General features: G+C 47.1%; 2 protein-coding genes across 3 annotated transcripts in view; one reads left to right on the forward strand and one right to left on the reverse strand.

Moving 5' to 3' along the window:
• LOC135805053 (uncharacterized) overlaps positions 1-10,028 on the forward strand; it is a 13,132-nt gene extending 3,104 nt beyond the window's left edge. The window contains exons 2-13 of the mRNA XM_065319042.1: positions 1-358; positions 973-1,932; positions 2,364-2,502; positions 3,553-4,083; positions 4,466-4,611; positions 5,031-5,188; positions 6,039-6,130; positions 6,804-6,870; positions 7,102-7,234; positions 7,645-7,753; positions 8,126-8,620; positions 8,994-10,028. The exon at positions 1-358 is cut by the window's left edge and continues 224 nt beyond it. Coding sequence (XP_065175114.1) covers positions 1-358; positions 973-1,932; positions 2,364-2,502; positions 3,553-4,083; positions 4,466-4,611; positions 5,031-5,188; positions 6,039-6,130; positions 6,804-6,870; positions 7,102-7,234; positions 7,645-7,753; positions 8,126-8,620; positions 8,994-9,175 — 3,370 coding nt within the window. The 3' untranslated portion in view covers positions 9,176-10,028. The remainder of the gene's footprint in view (positions 359-972; positions 1,933-2,363; positions 2,503-3,552; positions 4,084-4,465; positions 4,612-5,030; positions 5,189-6,038; positions 6,131-6,803; positions 6,871-7,101; positions 7,235-7,644; positions 7,754-8,125; positions 8,621-8,993) is intronic.
• A 380-nt stretch (positions 10,029-10,408) lies between these two features.
• LOC135805056 (ankyrin repeat domain-containing protein 39-like) lies at positions 10,409-18,931 on the reverse strand. 2 transcript variants are annotated; one of them, XM_065319045.1, is made up of 4 exons: positions 18,656-18,931; positions 15,552-15,787; positions 15,151-15,360; positions 10,409-12,085 (listed from the first exon to the last, which is right to left on the reverse strand). In XM_065319045.1, the coding sequence occupies exons 2-4, from the start codon at positions 15,753-15,755 to the stop codon at positions 11,936-11,938; spliced, it is 564 nt and encodes a 187-aa protein (XP_065175117.1). In that variant the 5' UTR covers positions 15,756-15,787; positions 18,656-18,931; the 3' UTR covers positions 10,409-11,935. The 2 variants fall into 2 exon arrangements, with proteins under 2 accessions (XP_065175117.1, XP_065175118.1); XM_065319046.1 differs by having other exon boundaries at positions 15,552-15,749; positions 18,656-18,928.
• Positions 18,932-19,436: the final 505 nt, after the last annotated feature.

Genomic DNA, 19,436 nt, shown 5'->3' on the forward strand with positions numbered 1-19,436 from the left:
AGCTAGCTCGACCGCTGCAGCAAGAAGCCATATGCCAACTACCACGCGTGATCCTGTTGCTGCTGCTGGCGCTGCTGCTGCTGCAACCGTAGTGAGCGGTGCGGGTTGTGTGACGGGCACCGCGGCCACGAATGCGATGACTTCTGCGCTGGGTGCACCGGGTACTGGTCACGGTGCTGGAGTGCGGGGGGCAAGTCGTCGCAGCAGCAGCAGCAACAGCAGCCAGTTGTCAGTCGGTATGCGTGCCAGAGTGTGCGATCGGCAAAACCCTAAAGTCAAACAGTCTGGCACGATCACTCGCTTGGAAACTATCAAGTCGGGAGATGGACTTGACCGGGTATCTGCCACACTTGAAATGGTAAGAGCACAGTACCTCACCGGTACAGTGAAACCTTGTTAAGAAGAACACTGATAACTTGTGATAAGCCAAACGTTCGCTTTAGAAGAACTAGTATTCATAACTGTATTGGATAAATCTGTGTATTCACTGCCTATAAAATTATGGATATTAAAGGAGAACTCCCGTTATTGGGAGCAGATGTCATTGCTCCCTTGGTGTTTGTCCGAAACTTGGACGTTTGACCGAATTTGACAACAGAGCACATGTTGCAGTCAACTGTCGGCTTACCTAGCTGCATCATGCGTGGCATCAATGCCATGCTTGTATGAACATTTTTAGTGCAATCATGTGTCAGCCCACACAGTCCGTGGGTGCAAAGAGCAGGTCATGCCACTTCTTATGAATTGTGTACAGTGTACATGTACCGGCACATGGGATGATGTGCCGTGGATGAGCTCATTGCTTGCTAGAGAGCGATGTCCAGTGATTTACGACCGGTAAGATTTGCCAAAGACCTTGCTGGAGGAACTATGTCCTCACGAAAATGGCAAACCGAATACGGCAGTGTCATAGCGTATTTCATTGTGTCATTGGAACATGTATTTTCACTTTTGACGGTATGTGTCCAACAGGATCCTCCATCATTCCAGGGTGATGGTGATGTTCAGGAATATCTGAGAACACGAACTGTACCAGCTGAGCTATTGGAATATGATCTAAACGTCCTGCCAACTTCCACCCCAGTCATTCACGCAGATATCCGGCCAAATGGTCGCACTCGACTTGACAACGACATTCGGACTGACCATTTTGGCACGGCTGCCGCTGCCGGTATGTCTCCTACGAGCCGCCGCAGCAGCAGGGATCAGGGCAATCCTGTGCGGTCTACCACAGACCCCGGTTCGGCGTCCACTGTGCGGCACCATCAGCAGCTGCAGTCAGCCGGCACGAATCACACAGTATCAGCAGCAGCATCAGCGGCGGCAGTGGATGGAAGTGTTGCTAGCAGACCAGGCCAGGCCAGTGACCGCCACCAGTACAGTGGTGCTAGTGATGGTATACCTGGCAGTCAGTACAGCAGTGCTGCTAGTGCTGCTAGTGCTGCTAGCGCTAATAATGGTACACCTGGTGTGAGTGGCACCAGAACCTACGCATCTGCAGCAAACAGTAGCAACGATGGTGCTGCAGTGACCGCTAACCACAGGCCGAGAAGTGGACAGCGCGATGAGGAGCATTTCGTGGCTGAGCAGCAGCGGCGTTTTGATAACCTTCCGCAGAACTCCGATCCCGGCTTAGTTCGTGAGCAGGAGCGACGGCTGGCTCAGTTCAATAAGACGGGCAGCAAGGACATATCCTCTTCCCAGGACCTCAATGCTGCCACTGCAGTTGTCAAAGCACCGGGGCCGGGGCCTTTATCCAACGTACCGTCCACTGCACCGACCAGTGACCTTGATACAGGCTCTGCAGCACGGGCTGACGACGACTTACCCCGGGACGTGCTGGTACTGGTCTCTGGTCGATATATTCCCGGTGTAATCAAATGGATCGGGACGTCGGCTGGTAGCACTGAGCGATTGGCTGGCGTTGAGCTGGTAAGTTGAACATGTGAATTAGCTACTGACAGAATGGACAGAGAGGAATCTAGAAACACCAATGTTTGTTTCTGCTAGGCTTTGCAAATGAATGATAAGCACATGATGAATCCCAACCTCGCTCATCTGCACATACAGGAAAAGCATCAATTACTCCAGACATTAATTATCCACGGATCAGATCAACTATCCAGACGATAGATTGTCCGGAGTGGCTCCTCTCTCTCTCTCTCTCTCTCTCTCTCTCTCTCTCTCTCTCTCTCTCTCTCTCTCTCTCTCTCTCTCTCTCTCTATCTATCTATCTATCTCTCTCTCTCTCTCTCTCTCTCTCTCTCTCTCTCTCTCTCTCTCTCTCCAATTGAGTTTATCATGTGAAAATTGACTGTTCTCCTTAGCGATCCCCTTTGCTATGACTCTATTTTACGTTACAGGACGAGAAGATAACTAATTCTCAGGATGGTTACCTTGACGGGAAGAAGCGCTTTGATTGCGCCAAGAATCGTGGCAAATTCGTGCCCTTGGATGAGTGCGAAGATCGCCCCCGTGATCCCCCAGTGTCAAGCTCACACAGTAAGGCCAGATCACATGAAGGACATGCAAACACGCACGCACACAATGATAAACTGATGCAAGTCAGATGCGGGTAATTGCAAAGGAACCTTGGCAACAGCTCACTGTGCTCAATACCAATGGGGTAGTAGTGTGGCAGAGCAGTGTGCCGATAACAAAGGTCCAGTGAATTAGAGCATTCAATCTCTCTACTCGAGTTTCATGCTTAGTGAAGTAATAGCATTAGGAGCTCCCCCCCCCCCCCCCCCCCCCCGGTAATTTTGTGATTATTCTGCCTGGTTCATGGACAGTTCCCAGGTGCGGGCTGGGTCCAGTCCTGGGAATGCCGAGCACAGCCATCCCTCTACAGTAGACACCAGCAATAGACACCCTTAGCAAAAAACGTTATGTTGTAACGGTATTACCGTAAGGGGAAAAATACCGAGATTCGGGCTCCACCTTTAGCAAGATGCACGTTAATTTTAGGACGCTGTTGCCATGAGTATAGCTTTTATTCCGCGCGGTACAACCATTTATGGCGCCTTATACGTGATACAAGGTGAAATGGGTACGCACTACGCAATAATTGGCCGAAAAACGTACCGTTTGTCACAACGATAAATCAGACCCCTAATGTTTTTACGCTGAGGCTTCAACACTATTTGGGTGATCAAGGTACGAGTACCATAAAAGAATAGCGTTACCATTGTTTGCTAAGGGTGTCTAATATCTAGATTTTCGGGAATCCTCACAATGGCCCATCCATGCACGCACTGACTACAGCAACAAATCATATCTGTCAGTCCAACACCCTCTCTCAGTAGCCAGCAGAATTTTGCAGGCATGACGTCGGGTTGTAATTGGGGCCATTGTATAGCCGCAGCAGCACTTTATTGGACATTTGTAATTTCCAGAGGTGTCCTCCCAGCAGTTAATTAACAGACAGTGTAGACGCGCACATATATCCTATGTCCAAGAACAGTTTGTGTACTCTGTGTGTGTGTGTGTGTGTGTGTGTGTGTGTGCGTGCTTGCGTGCGTGTGTGATGATTCATCCTTATGTGCCTTGCAGCGTCTCCTTCTGACAGCCCACCGCGGACACGAACAACAACTTCCGCTCCTCCTCCTGCTGCTGCTGCTGCAACTACCACTGGTGGTACTTCATCTAGCTTGTCTGCATCAGCTACCTCGTCTACTTCTAGCTCTGGCGCTGCTCTGGCAGGACGTACATCTGCTGCTGCTACTGCTGCCACTGCAGGAGCCAGCGCTGACTCAGAAATGGAGCGCTCTCTGCGCAAACTCAGAACATCCATGGTGCCTCTTAAAGGCGACACTATAGTTCACTTGCCGCAGAAAATGGTAGAGCTTGGACAGTCCAGTCGTTGGCGTGCACTGGTCAGCTACCTGGGCTTCACCTCGACGGATCTCTCAGCACTGATCACTGGAGGGGAGAGTGATGAACAGTGCCTGCTGACTGTACTCTGGAACTGGGCGGAGAATACGCCTGCTACGTTCGGTCAACTGGCGCGGGCACTGTCCAACGTGCACTGCGATGGCATTGCCTACGACTTGCTTGTGCCAGCACTGCGCAAAGCTGAAGCAGGTAACATTACGCGTGTGCCGGCAGATCGTGCGTAGTCAACTATTGTACAGTCTTCTGTTTGATGCAATGCAACGTACATGTATGTGCACTGCAATCAGTCTCAGCTTGCCCTTGGCATACGATACTACAGTCGTGGCCAAAGAAATCCGACCCGCGTGTCAAAAGTAGCGCCCCGTTTCCATTTCAATTACATCATGCAGGCTCCAAAAACTGATCCGAGGGCCGCATGAGCGTTGGCGCTGCTTTCGGCACATGGGTTGGAATTCTTAGGCCACAACTGTAGTACATTGCGCAGTGAATGTAAGGCCCGTATCTTGCCGTTGTCTCCACTAGATCCCATTATTTCTGACCGGCTTCTATCGTGTTTTTTTTCTATTTGCAGAGAGCGTGTCTTCTGGTGCAGCATCATCGAGCCGCATACATGGCACTAATCACCAGTCTCTGCCGGCCATGCAGGAGTCTGAGCCAGTGCGCGACACCTGTCCACCAGCGAATGCCATAATGGCTGGTCGAAAGAAGGGTATTCAGGTGAGGCCACATCACACCAGCCTGCATCAGTACTACTCTATGAGCGTATGTACAAGATTGTGCGCGTGTGTGTATGTGTGTGTGTGTGTGTGTGTGTGTGTGTGTGTGTGTGTGTGTGTGTGTGTGTGTGTGTGTGAGCGTGCGGGGATGTGGGCGGGCGCACGTCTGTAGTCATGGCCAGAGGCTACTTGTAAATATACATGGCATTTGTTTACATGTACATGTACACAGCTGCAGACGGTCGGGGGACTCTCCTGATTCATTCCCTGTAATCAGTCTGACTATTGCAGCCGCTCTCTCTCCTTCCCCATCGATCTTTCCCTCCTCTCTCTCTCTCTCTCTCTCTCTCTCTCTCTCTCTCTCTCTCTCTCTCTCTCTCTCTCTCTCTCCTCTCTCTCCTCTTCTTCTTGCCATCGCAGGGTCATCACAACTCCTGCTACATGGACTCAACTCTGTTCGCAATGTTCGCTCATAGTCTAGCGTTCGATGGTACACTGCACAAGGCGGCAGCAAGAAGTGAAGGTGCCGAGGGTGTCCGTAGGCACCTGTTGGAGAACATTGTCAATCCATTGCGAAAGTAAATCGTCCTATTTTGGTGCTCTTGTAGGAATGTACGCACGCACGCAGACATATGCAAGTATGCACACACGCACACACACACACACACACACACACACACACACACACACACACACACACACACACACGCACAGATCAGATCAGATTCAACTGATTGTGCGTGATGATTGTACACTGGTGGTCCCCATGGTGTGAAGGTTATGAGAACAAAACTTGTGACAGGCAAGCTTGAAAGGTGGTCTTTAGAACCAGGTCCCACAGTGTCTGTGTAGAACTGTCCGTGCATGGAAAAACGGTCGTTAAGAGCAGGTGGTCGCTAAACACAGAGGTCGTTAAGAGCAGGTGGTCGCTAAACACAGAGGTCGTTAAGAGCAGGTGGTCGCTAAACACAGAGGTCGCGTACACCAGGTTTTACTGTACCAACATCGCTGGCCATGCGCGTTACTCTTATCCACAGCAGCCTGCACTATTATTTTCGTTACAGTCGGAAAGCATTGCCTCCTACTTTGAAGTACAACAAGTGCATAACACACTCCTATCTCAGTTATCCGAACATCAAAGTCATGGACACTGTTAGTTGCCGGTCACTCTTTGGGCGACTTTTAGTGGAAATATCACTATTTTTGTCACTTTTGTGGAATGGTGACGTCATAATTATGTCATATCTCTGGCCTTTCCCCATCAAAATGAATGTGATTCAGAGCTACGGGTATTTCAAAGTCTCGGGCAGTGTCCGGTCCCAGACTACCTGGATAAATAGGGCATAAGTGTACCAGTACGAGTTAAATAAGTCAATATCTCTCCAAACTCTGCTGCCACTTCTACTACATCACACATGTGCTCACCAGGAATGGCTTTGTGTCGTGGGGTCACATCATGTCGCTTCGAAGGCAATTCAACAACCTCGGCAACGTCACCGATTTGACAGATGCTGAGAAAGGTCAGTCTGTTCACCATCATTGACTAATCTGTTGGTGTACGAGCTCAGTGTAGATCTGCCCACCAATAGGACTTGGCTTGGAGAGATTGAAGCCAATGTGGGCCGCACAAGACAATGACCAAGGACCAGGGAGTTAATGTGCATGTACTCCCGGGGGTGGGGGCATCAATTTAATGACACTGGTTAGCATGTGATAAAGGAGGGCATGCCAAACCCGAGGCAATGAGTATGACTCACTGACACTGATTGGCAAGCAATGCTGAGTACTCAACGTTGTGACCAAGGTAGCTGTTCTAACTGAACCACTGCTTCTCAAAGACTTTTCTTCACAGTGGAAGGAATAAGAAAGCTTTCAGCCAAATGGTCGATGATAATGATGCAGTGGACAACAGTTGACTGCTTGTTTCACTAGATCAACAGAGCCCGGGCCATAGTCACTAAGTGGGCTCAATCGGCTGAAGCTTGAAAACCAGCCAGTGTGGTGTGTTCGACAGACTAGGTTGTATCACGTCATGTCTCCTGGGATGCATCCACTGGCCCTGCTTGACATGTTTCTGCCTCAAAAGTTCGAAAAGCATCTCAGCCGGGCACTATAACTATTTTAGTTTTACACCCAGGAGATGTGTGGAGTGGATATAATGCTCAACGATGCTGGTGCTGTTTATCTCTCCAGATCCCGAGGAGTTCCTGATCTTGATGTGGGAGAAAATCCTGGGTGCTGATCCATTCCTCAAGCTCAAGTAGGTTGACTTGTCAAAGGTTTGGACAGTAAGAAAGTCCAGTTTTGTTGGTAATTCACTGGTACTATTACTTCAAGTGGCTTTCTATTGTACTCATGGTCTTCGCTAAATTATTTGCCAATGTGGATGGACGGATCTCTGCGCGGGTGTGTGTGTGTGTGTGTGTGTGTGTATGTGTGTGTGTGTGGGGGGGGGGGGGGGGTGTTTGTGTGCACTGGTATGGGTTCGCAGGACACCACAGCAAGACGGCAACTCAACGTTTATGCACCAGCTCTTTGTTCCGTCAGAAGGTAACAAGAAGATTGCTACAGTGCAGGAGCTCCTTGAGCAATCATTCTCGGAGTCACAGCTGATGCTACGTGAGGTATGGGTAACGTTGCCAGAATATGTTGTCACCAGAAATGAGCTGTGTCCTAACGGTAGAACTACACAAGTTAACTGCATACGGACACTGGCATCTATTTGAGAAATCTGCCCTGTCACAAGTCAAACATTTCCATTCCAAATTTCCGAGGCCTAAGCAGTTGAAGCTCACAGTTTCCCGCTGCTGTACACATTAATGTATGTGTGTGCATGCGTGTGCGTGTGCGTGTGTGTGTGTGTGTGTGTCTGTGTGTGTGCATGTGCATGTGTTGATTCAGCTTTTTGAAGCTCCAAATATTCTAGATGCATGGCATTTTAGCGCAAACTCATGCGCAACACCCATGTACATTATGACGATGATATGTTTAGCCTACTAGTACTAGTAATCAACAATATGCATGTGGTTTCTAGGCACCCTCCGTTCTCATTCTGCAAATGCCACGGTTCGGCCGAACGTACAAGCAGTTCGACAAGATCATTCCCAGCCTACGCCTGAACATTACCAATCTGCTGACTGAGGGTAAGATGCTTAAAAAATAGACAGGATTTGCCGGACGTTTGCATTAGTCGTAAGTTATTGTCCTAAGTCCCTATTACTTCGTTCAAAGCTCATTGGCCCCAAAAATAAGTCGCACGCCCATTTTCATGTCTCCATTGTATGGCTTCTGGTTGTTTGCTTCAGTTTAAGTCACAATCGATTGCAAGTCCCTTTGCCCGACCTTGAACAGAAAGGTGCAACTTACACACAGGTAGATGCGGTACTTCTAAGGAAACACGTCCTATCTAATATTGGCACATGCGTGTGCAACGTCCGTCGTGGAACTATCCAGAATGTATTTCCTCTTGTTCTTTGTCTTATGTCAAACAATGCGGCGTGTGCTCACGACTGCAGGAAGTCGAGTGTGCGGCATATGCGAACAGGCAGCCACGGTGACCTGCTACGACTGCCACAGGGACTTCAAGGCGGCTACGGCAAACGCTGACGCCACCAGCGTGTCCGGCGTAGTAGCCGTGCCACCGGCAGAGCAGCAGCAGCAGCAGCAGCGCCGCAGCGCCGGCCGCAGCGCCGGCCTGCTTCACAGCAATGACCAGGTGCACATCAACTACTGTCAAGTCTGCTCGGCGCAGGTGCACCTGAACCGGCGGCGGCGCCAGCACAAGCCGCAGCCCCTGGAGCGCTGCGATCGGAATATGCGACGCGACCTGGTCGCCGACAAGCTGGAGACCATGGAGCTGTTTGCTGTCATCTGCATCGAAACCAGTCACTATGTGTCGTTTGTCAAGTGCAATGCCATGGCGGACAGCGACTGTGAGGGCCATGATGGTGAACCGGGAAAGCAGAGTGAAGGGAAATGGTGTTTCTTTGACAGCATGGCGGATCGTGTCGGTAAGTAATGCCACTGATGTGCTCCATGTTCACCTTGTTGCTTTCCACACTTTCTTGGACACGGGAATTTGTTATTACGGTTACAACACATGCACTATAAAATGTACTTTTAAAAAGTACGTGTTCTTCGAAGTAACGTTACATGTACATGTATAACACAAGATTCCCAAAACTGCAGGGCTTACTCAGTGCAGGCTAAGGAATGCTAAGATGAAACCAGTTTCACGAATTCCTCCTCTAGGTATAGGAGTTTAGCGTGCTAGAATGACACCCTCCCAGGCTTATGTCATGCATGCATTACAGCCCGTTGGCTTTGGTGGTGTTAATACCTGACTTCTCCATGTGCATACCTTTCCTCTGGAACTTTCTGTAGGCGAACAGGATGGCTACAACATACCGGAGGTGAAGGCCATGCCGGACCTGGTCGACTGGGTGAGCGACTTGCGGCGCGTTGAGCGTGCCACGTCCAGGGACATGCCACCGGAGATCCGGCGTCTGCTCAGTGACCCGTACATGTGCCTGTACCAGAACACAGGCATGCTCATGCATAGCTGAACACAGGCATGCTCATGCATAGCTGAACACAGGCATGCTCATGCATAGCTGAACACAGGCATGCTCATGCATAGCTGAACACAGGCATGCTCATGCATAGCTGAGCCCCAGCGGTTGTTGGCATACTGGAAAAACCACACACAGCTATGCAATTGCATGGCTGAGCTCCAGTGGTTGTCACACACTGACGAAACTACACACGGGGATGCTGATGCATGGCTAAGCTCAAGTGGTCGTCGGCGCACTGACAAAACTCACAAACGCACGAGTATCAAAGAAAGAATCTACGGTGGTGGTGTTGAGCCAAAGTATCACGTGGGTGGTGCCAACATCGGCAGGTACCAGCAGTGGCAATGCACACACATGTGTAGTTAGGGTACATCTAGTGCTATACAAGTATTAGGACTTTTAATATATAACCTATGTGTCTCGGAATGCTCCTGGCACAACTGTGTTACACTCCCTTTTTCCTTTTCTTATTCTGTTTTCCCTTTTACCCCACAATATTTATATGCTTTTTCGACAGCTCTGTTTCAGATTAAAGTTTTAATAGCCTTGAAAGTCTTTAAAAAAAAGTTTACCAAGGTGCCATCTCTCTCTCCACGGCAGTGGTAACACTTGATTTTAGGAATATTCTAAGCAATGTATCATCCGGCGTTGTGTGTGTTTTCATCCCGGCCGTGGAGCCAAATGCAGACATCATTTTAGTTTTCAACTACGTTTGCCCACTCGTTTTCCTCCTCCATTCATATGGTTTAACACACTACCATGCATTGCATTCTTACGTTTGTTTTCAGTTAGCAATATTGCACCACAATGCCAGGTTGTCCTATTCAAAATGGCAACATGCTTACATGTGATTTTAAAACGTAGTGACCAGTAAAAATAGACCCTGTGGGTAGGGGTAGAATAGCGCTGGAATCCATGGCCGTAGCACCATGGATGCTACTCTCTGCAATTAAAAGCGGCGCTACTCAGTCCATGAAGTCGAATTTCATTGGCCAGTAGTTCATGTAATTACTACCATTAATACTACCATTATAACCTGCAGTGCTGCAACTGCATTGTCAATGGATCATACTTCAAAGTTGAACTCGGATGGCGAGCCAATAATAATTATAGTTATGATGAAGAAAGGAAAAGTGGTGGACAGTTTGTCATAACTCGTAACATTTTGTCCTTTTCCTTTCTTGATCATACTTCAAGTAATTCTTTTCTCAAGCACACGGTGGAAAGGGTTATCCCCAGCTTCTCGCTTTGCTGGATTATAAAATGTCAACAATTATTATCCAAAATGCTGAGGAACCAGCAGGAATCTAATGGGAAAAGCAAGTTTGTACGTGATACGTGATAAAAAATAATGCTCTTCAACCACTGATTTTTTAAAGAAATGAACAGACAAAACTTTCACAAAATGAAGAAAGGAAACTTCAGAAACGCGCACATAAAATTGTTTTTGGGTGGCCAAGGGACATACCGGCAAAGTTGTCATTGAGAAAATGGAACAGTAGACGTATGAAGTGAAACAATACAGCATAGGCATGTACATGACTGTACAATGTCATGAATGTATCTGTACCTGGCATAACCAGGTTGAGTGATGTAGAACGGATAGAATACCTCCTTGCTACATTCCTGCCGTTGCTCCAGAATTGACATCGGTTGTGCTCACCGGCAGCCACCGGACAACACGAGCCAGTTACTGGCCTGTCCCGGCATACAACAACGCATCCATGTATGTATGTATGTATGTATGTATGAGCAGCGTTGAAATGTACTACATGAGCTACATCGAGAGCGAGAGATGTATGGACACAGTGTCCTGGCACACTCTTGACACAAATCAGCAAACCTTGGTCCATACTATAGCTGCAGCATCAGGACCAGTACCATTCATGGCTTATCAACATACTTTCATAGACCAGGCATATTGGCCTTTCTCAGATCTGAGGCAAACATCTGAACGTTCATACTTGCCTCACAGCAACTTCACTTGCAGCAAAGTGCCGTTCGAAGAGACAACACTGTACAATATTGTGTTGCTGCTACGGCATGGGGTTGCGAGCACTGCTACTTGAAGCACTAGTACATTTTAAACACAGTTGTTGCGTATGTGCTGCTGCATACTTTGCCTACATGAGCCCGCTTGACACACTGAGGCTGCGCTTGTTTGCTGGCCTTTTTCCAAAGTCCTGTGCAACGCACTTGTAGCCTGCAATAGCGTTGCAAGGCAATGGAATAACAGTCCCTGGTGCCACACGCGTGGGAATGTCGTCCCAGACAAAGCTAAGTTATCAGCCCGTGGAGTAATTCGATTGCTTTCAGCAACGACCATCCGACTCTTTCCACTGCAAAACAACGGCGAGTGGCTCAACGAGTGCAACATGCACTTCGGTAGAGTTGCTAAGCCTGGTGCAGCCAAACTGAAACAAATTATTCCAGAATGATCACCTCAGTCCTCGGGAGGTGGGAGGTGAGCTGGCATCAGTGCTCTGTTTTCGCGAACAGTGAGGTAGAGGTAATTTATCAGAGGGAGTGTGAAGGTAAAGAAGAACGCACAATCTGAACACTAGACTTCTGGTGCAGTTCTTTCTTGGCCACAGCCTGGACTACTTCACTGCCCAATGGCATACCGGTAGTGAATAGCAGCAGAGAACTGACAGCATAGCAGCTACACATGTGCGATCATCGGCCCACTCTGTCCAGGGAAATGCAAGGCACTGCTAGCGCGCAGAGAGGACAACACGCGCCGCGGCAGACTCAACGTTTCAGCTCACTGCACAGGTCTGGCGGAGCGCCCGGCGGAAGACATTGCCACGGCAACACGCCTCGCTTGTCAGGGTGCGTAGCCAAGGACGGATGGTGCTTGAGTAGCAGCCGGCATACACTGGCATGGCCTCCTTCGCATGCCTGCGAGATACAGAAATATAATTAGGCGAGACCAAAAAAAATAGAGATTCCCGGGCCCTCCCGCACCAAAATCGAGCCAAAGCCAATTTTTTTTGAACAGTTCATACATGTACAGTACTGATCGTGTGAGTAGTAGATCTGTGACGTGGAGTCACACAAACCCGAGCTTGTACGACTCCCAGATGTACAGATCAGGGCCATCGTTGGCCGAATTATAGAAAAATGAACGGGTAAACCGCGTACCTGTTTTCTGTAAAAAAACTGAATAAAAATTACCAGAAAATGCTGTAAAAAAAGTTCAACATGGCATGCACACATATATAGTCATGTACATACATGGGAAAAAATAAAAAAATAAAATTCGCCCGCCCGCACCAATTTCACATGGGTCCTGCCCGGGAATCTCGATTTTATTTTGGTCTCGCCTTATAGCAATTCTTCACACCTACACAGACATTTGCCCGCACCCGCGTCAAATCTCCATGAGAATAGAATATCCATCAGCAAAAGGCTGGATTAGGGTACTTTGCAGAGCTCAAAAGTCAGTCTCTTACGATGCACAGGGAAGCCTGCGTACAACAAAAGTGTACCATATTTATTGTAGACGGCTGTTCTTTCTTACTCCGTACTAGTTGAAGCGTGTTCTACTGTAGAATGAAATTGAAGACACCACTGCAGCTGTACTTATGGTTGATAAATATGGTGGTAAAGACACACCTAGCAATATGGCGGTAAACACACGCCTGCCCACACACGCTCTGTAGGCTGCAAAGTTCTGGCACAGAGCTCTCCTTCTCACCACCACCACCATCAGTTCGCGCCTGGCGCCTGGTCGATGCATGGCTGGCGGTATCCGGCATAACAGGCTGGTACATCAAGTAGCGCATGGCACATAGATGATGACACAGCAACGACATAGCTCGATTGCGACGTACGTTTCGTCCCCGCTGGACTCATCAGGCAATCTTCTTCCTTGGATGTCTTCATACGGAGCTTGACTCGGGAGAATGAAATTGAAGACACCACTGCAGCTGTACTTATGGTTGATAAATATGGTGGTAAAGACACACCTAGCAATATGGCGGTAAACACACGCCTGCCCACACACGCTCTCTCTAGGCTGCAAAGTTCTGGCACAGAGCTCTCCTTCTCACCACCACCACCATCAGTTCGCGCCTGGCGCCTGGTCGATGCATGGCTGGCGGTATCCGGCATAACAGGCTGGTACATCAAGTAGTGCATGGCACATAGATGATGACACAGCAACGACATAGCTCGATTGCGACGTACGTTTCGTCCCCGCTGGACTGGTGTCTTCAATTTCATTCTCCCGAGTCAAGCTCCGTATGAAGACATCCAAGGAAGAAGATTGCCTGATGAGTCCAGCGGGGACGAAACGTACGTCGCAATCGAGCTATGTCGTTGCTGTGTCATCATCTATGTGCCATGCGCTACTTGATGTACCAGCCTGTTATGCCGGATACCGCCAGCCATGCATCGACCAGGCGCCAGGCGCGAACTGATGGTGGTGGTGGTGAGAAGGAGAGCTCTGTGCCAGAACTTTGCAGCCTACAGAGCGTGTGTGGGCAGGCGTGTGTTTACCGCCATATTGCCAGGTGTGTTCTACTGTATTGTTCATTTATACCTCACTCCATATACACCCACACTCATATACCAGATCTCCCATGAAGTTTATAAATTTCCATACACTGTTCAATATACGCCACTAAGGAGGTATATACACCACTAAGGAGGTATATACACCACTGAGGAAAACCATCAGAAAAAAACCCACTGAGGAGCTTTCTTTCTCTAAAAAGGAGTGTATATAGCTTTCTTTCTCTAACGCTATATTCACTCCTTTTTAGGGAAAGAAAGCTATATTCACTCCTTTTTACAAATAACCTACGTGGAGATAATAATTTTAATATAGCTATGAATAGGATGAAGGCCGCAGACATCACGCAACTACGTTACTTGTTTGACATGTATTACTGAATTTACTGATTAAATTTACTGTGTATTTTATAACAAAAATATCACTCCTTTTTGCTCTTGAGCTTGCGCATGGAGAGGTATAAATATATTATAACAAGGGACCTCGTGTATATCGAGAAATATCGACCAGTTATAAAAACCTCGGCTTCGCCTCGGTTTTTATACTGGTCTATATTTCTCGATATACACGAGGTCCCTTGTTATAATATATATACATATCCAGGCTGTCCAAGGCTTCCCTTCAGATTCCATGCACCGGACTATCGATACAGATATTGAAGTTATAAGTTACATGTACAGTGTGTATCGGTTATAGTGTGGTCGTATACAAGAATATACTGCTTACAAGAATGAACACTCATTTTTTCATAATCATAACACATATTTTATGTGTATATTTATTCTTACAAGCAGTATTATCGCATAGTAGAATATATCGGCCCTAAGAATGGATTTTGTGTAGCAAAATATGCCAGATTAGTGCAAAGTATATCGCCTGTAGTAATAACATCTGTGCTCTGTGCATACTCAATACTAATATTCAACACAACAAGAGAGTTATGTCCAAGGCTTTAAGGGAGCATTGGAGAATCACCTTTTCTGTCCAGTCGAACTCTTTCTTCCGACTTCTCTCGATCGTATCCGCTGCTCCGCAGTCGCCTAGCGCATATATCACGACTGCGAGTCTGATTGATCTGTACCGTGTGTATCATGTGTACGTGTCCACATGCCAAACGTGCGCGCATACATATTACTAGTATGATATGTCACACGTGCATAATTATGATATGTCACACGTGATTTATCGTGTGTAAGAAATATCGGCAATAAGAATCAAAATGTCGTTTTTCAAACACCCACGCTATAACCGATACCTACTGTACATGTACCGATTGTCTGTATATGTACATTATTGTATTGTTTCATTGGTTTGAGAGTTGATTCGATTCAATTGAAAAGAGTGAAAGTGAGAAAAGGATGGAGAGAGAGAGAGAGAGAGAGAGAGAGAGAGAGAGAGAGAGAATTGTCCGCCAAATAATGGTGTTGCTGGTACAAGTATGACTCACCTTATGAAGGCAGTTCTTGTCAGTGTCATCCACAATATGAGGATCGGCTTTGTTGACCAGCAAGAGCTCCACAATAGCGAGGTGGCCAGCGAACGCAGCACGATGCAGTGGGGTTGCCAGGCTGCTTCGCGTCCGGCAGTTAACATTGGCGGAGAAATCAGTGACCAGGATGCGGCAGGTGGATAGGTGCCCGGCACGACATGCGTAATGCTGATACAGAAAAGAGAGAGAGAGATGGGGATAGGAATGGAGACACAGATGGCCAAATACTGAGATCGAGAACGTGGGAAGAAAAAAAGGTGACAACTGCATGCACATGTACATGTACATGTACTTCAACAGTGCAGTAGAGGACAGCGTAATGAGTCAGTGTGTGTGTGCCGAGTGCACTAGTGCCTTACAAGAGCACAATAGCCGGACACGTCCTGTTGATCGGCACATGCCGTGCCCGAGCGTAAGAGATGGCGCAGTCGCTGGTCATCCTGGTTCAGTGCAGCAGCCCATATCCCCCGTTCCCAGCTCAGCTCGTCCAGTGTCTGCGAAGCTGAGTTGCCGCCACCATGAGCACCACAGCAGTGATCACTATGATCAGCCATTGCCTGCATCGCAACGCACACGGCCACCAAAACACACAACTCTGTAAAAAAAAATACAACAAGAGAGCTACCTGCTCAGGATCCTCGCTATGCTAGCTCTTTAACTAAAGGAATACCGTAGAATCCTGCAGATAAGCCCACCCGCGTATAAGCCCATGCTCGCGCATAAGCCCAGGCCAAGTTCGAACATCGCGAAGCTTTGTAGTACAAGTCCATGGGCCTAGGTCGTACCATGTACGTAGTACATAAACGTTGTTTTTTTGTACATTTCAACACAATCATCGGTTGTTTTTGTTTGCACAGTGATTTTCAGCAATGTACTTCTCACTTCCTTGGTACTTTTCAATAACACAATTTTGGTGTCGGCGTAAAAGCCCGTGTCTGCGCATAAGCCCAATGAAATGTCCTTGTGAAACAGATAAGCCCAGGGGCGTATACGCGGGATTCTACAGTATTGGTAAAGCAATAAACTTTCGCAGAACCCACATTTTGCATTTTCATGAATCGGGCTGGTTCATGATAAGAAACCTTTGCGATTTTTGTTTCTTCAGTTGGATCTTGTACAGTACTGTCTACAATCAATGTACGGAGCAGTTTGCGGGAATTTATATTTGCGAATGTGTGATGGTCACGCAAATAGCGAACTTTAATCTCTAGCGAAAGTTTCTCACTTTACACTTTACAGTGGCTCATTTTGCTGAGTTAGCTGGGCTGGTCACTCAGACTGATATGCGTATGTATGACACCTGCTCTCTGCACTCTTGCTTCATGTGATCAGCCATGTGGTTTGTGACGGCCTGAGGCTGACCGTGCACATATGAACGCAGTAAAGTGGTGAGGACCCTGGCTAAGCCAGACACCACTACATAACCTCTTTTGCAAAGCTTCAGGAATAACAGCAGTTTTTAGACGCCAGCGCGTATGTGGCCAAACTTGCAGTTTACCTTTGCGGACTAAGCAATAAAATTAATGGAGATTGCTTTCGAGTAGAACTGTTTACCTCCCTGACTGTAGTGAATGTTGCCCTGCCTTACTCATGACATGCACTACAATTATGTAATATCTCGTACTGTAGCACTGAGTGCATGCATGCATGCAGTACAACGCTCATGGAATAATCATGGAGACATTGGACACTTGTCATGCACGTATTGCGCAGCAGGTGCACAATTACGTGATGATGCGCTACGGGTGAGTACACAATACCACTCGTAACAGGCGCGTGCTCGGCGATGGGCACGGGGGGCACGTGCACCCCCCAAAAATTTTCAATCTGGGTAATTGCAATTGTAATGTATGCAAATATGCTCTAAAATTCAAGAAAGGTTGCAAACAAATTGCAGAAAATTGGGGGGGGGGGGGGCTCCCCTCGGCTCCCGTGCACCCCCCTAGTTGGGGGGCCGAGCAAGCCCCTGCGTAATACAGGCCTGCCCATATGCCCATATGCCCATGTACATTGTACTGTTACTTTTTCTTTCTTTGTTTTTAAGCCATTTTGACCCATTTTGAAGTTCTTTCCTCTTCTTGCATGATATTCGCATGCTACTTGAGATTCTTTCAGGTGATAAAGAACATAGGAATAGGACGCGTTGTAAGGTATTCTACACTATCATTGCCAATGGCAATACAGTCTGTATCGGCTATAGCGTACCCTTTTGATTTCCGTGATTTTATCACTATAACCGATGCATCACTATATGCGATACGATCGATTTTTTTCTTTTTTCAATCTACACATGAAAGGCAAGGAAATACAATGTACATGTACTTCCAGCATGGCGTTTTGACAAATGAGCATGCTGCATAGTTGACAGTGCCTGCATTTCCATAAAAAAAATTCTGTTATGTACATGTGCATGTGTCATATCGGCCTCGGCAGCTGACGGGTTCTCCCGGGCTGTACGACAAACTTCCCCGGGTTGTACGACGAACTAACTACTCTGCCGGTACTAGTTTACATGTTGGGTGAACGTGTTCCCCTCATGAGCGCGCGTTTGTACGGCAGTTGTCTTTTATATCTACTTGTCATTTTTATCAATGCATGGGCCGCGGGATGTTGTATCTGCTAACTGTCTTATCGTATACGCTGGCTGTTTAGTTAATTCATAAATAATACGCATTTCTCCTTGTCTTCTCCCATTGGTCAATTCTGCATAGCTACAAGCTCTCTATGGTCTGATTGGTTGGTTTTTCCCGCCTTTGCTACGCCTTTGTCTAACTCGATCCTTTTCGTTATCATATAACTCCTGCTGCTTCTGATCAAAAGTGCCAACCTTCCTTCGACCTTCAATCTTTAATCGAGCTTGAAATCACAGTTACTCTCAACCTTCTTCGAATGATCAAGGTGAGCGTGTGTGGCTGAATGGATACTTGGATCAACTATATTGGTTGATGACCTGGTGGGGTTACTACGGCAATGCGAATGTATATGTTGTAGCCTTGAGATCGGTATTGTGTATGTCCGGCATGACACATGTATCACTATAAAAATAAGCAACGTGAAGAAAGTAAAAAAATAGGGCCTTTGATATTATTGCTACATGTATTCTAAAGTAAGTTATCACAATAGCCGATAATAATATAGTGTGTTATGCATGTTTTGATTCTTTGTTGCCATCATAATAATTATCCGATATATCATTTATTAATACATCCGATAATATTGGTTATAGTGATATTTGTACTGGATAAAATACGTTTTGCTCAGTTTGATATTTCGTACCAATATCACTGTCGCCGATATATTCTTATATCCGGTCTAGTCACTCTATACTATAGCCGATACAGACTGTACTGTAGTCTCCTAACGAAGGACGTAGCACTGAAATCACTTGAGTGAGCATTCCCCACAGAAACTAGACCTCAACAATGTATCACAGTTGCTGTAGATGATTGTTCACCTCTCTTACCACACGTGTCTTTAGTCGGCTGTTGGATTGTTGCCCATCTACTTCCACGGATAACTCTGTAGTAGATCTACGTGTTGATTTGGTCAAGCACGAGGAAACCACTAGCTAGAACTTTAGAAGCAGGGCACAAGCTCCCTACACTACACTACAGTACTCTACATTGCCTACACAGGCTACAGCCCCCTTACTGCCTTAGCTGGATCCCATATTGCCATAATGACTAATGTAATGGAGTGAGTAATCACCCTCCATATTCACGTTTTTTTACACATACAGAGTCAGTACAGTAAGTATACAGCTACAGGCAGGTCTTCTTCATCATTCTTGTCTCTTGATCTTGGCCACGTGTATTCGAAAGTTTGAAAATGGGGAATCCCCACCTTTGAGGCATCACACACTATGACTATATAGTATGAGTATGACCAAGAGGCAAGTACATACAATTAATGTACTCTTGGTATGACACAGACACTGCACTGAGAGCTAGAGTGAGACTACTCCTGTTCTACTGTAACTGTGTTGAGGCACGTCTGCATGGCAAACAGAGACAAGGAACACAGGAACCCGCATGCTATTTCTGCAGTCACTTCGCCAATCAACTATTGAACTACATCATGTACTTGAAGAATTTCTAACAGCGCGCATTCATCCACTGAAACCATCCGTACTGCTAATGAGGTTCGTAAATCATTTTAAGTCCCGGTACCTCGATTCTGCAGTATCGACACAGCGCTTCAACTGAACCGTTTCTTCTTTTGCAAAACACACTTACACCCCCCCC

The sequence above is a fragment of the Sycon ciliatum genome, chromosome 1, assembly GCF_964019385.1.
Source record: "Sycon ciliatum chromosome 1, ocSycCili1.1, whole genome shotgun sequence".
Taxonomy (NCBI): domain Eukaryota; kingdom Metazoa; phylum Porifera; class Calcarea; order Leucosolenida; family Sycettidae; genus Sycon; species Sycon ciliatum.

Bases quoted from the DNA above. Each gene is read 5' to 3' on its own strand.
- LOC135805056 (XM_065319045.1), bottom strand. From the start codon at position 15,755: ATGCAGGCAATGGCTGATCATAGTGATCACTGCTGTGGTGCTCATGGT. The intron at 15,361-15,551 runs GTAAGGCACTAG...TTTCTGTATCAG, and splicing joins TGTCCGGCTATTGTGCTCTT to CATTACGCATGTCGTGCCGG. The intron at 12,086-15,150 runs GTGAGTCATACT...TGTATCTCGCAG, and splicing joins ACAAGAACTGCCTTCATAAG to GCATGCGAAGGAGGCCATGC.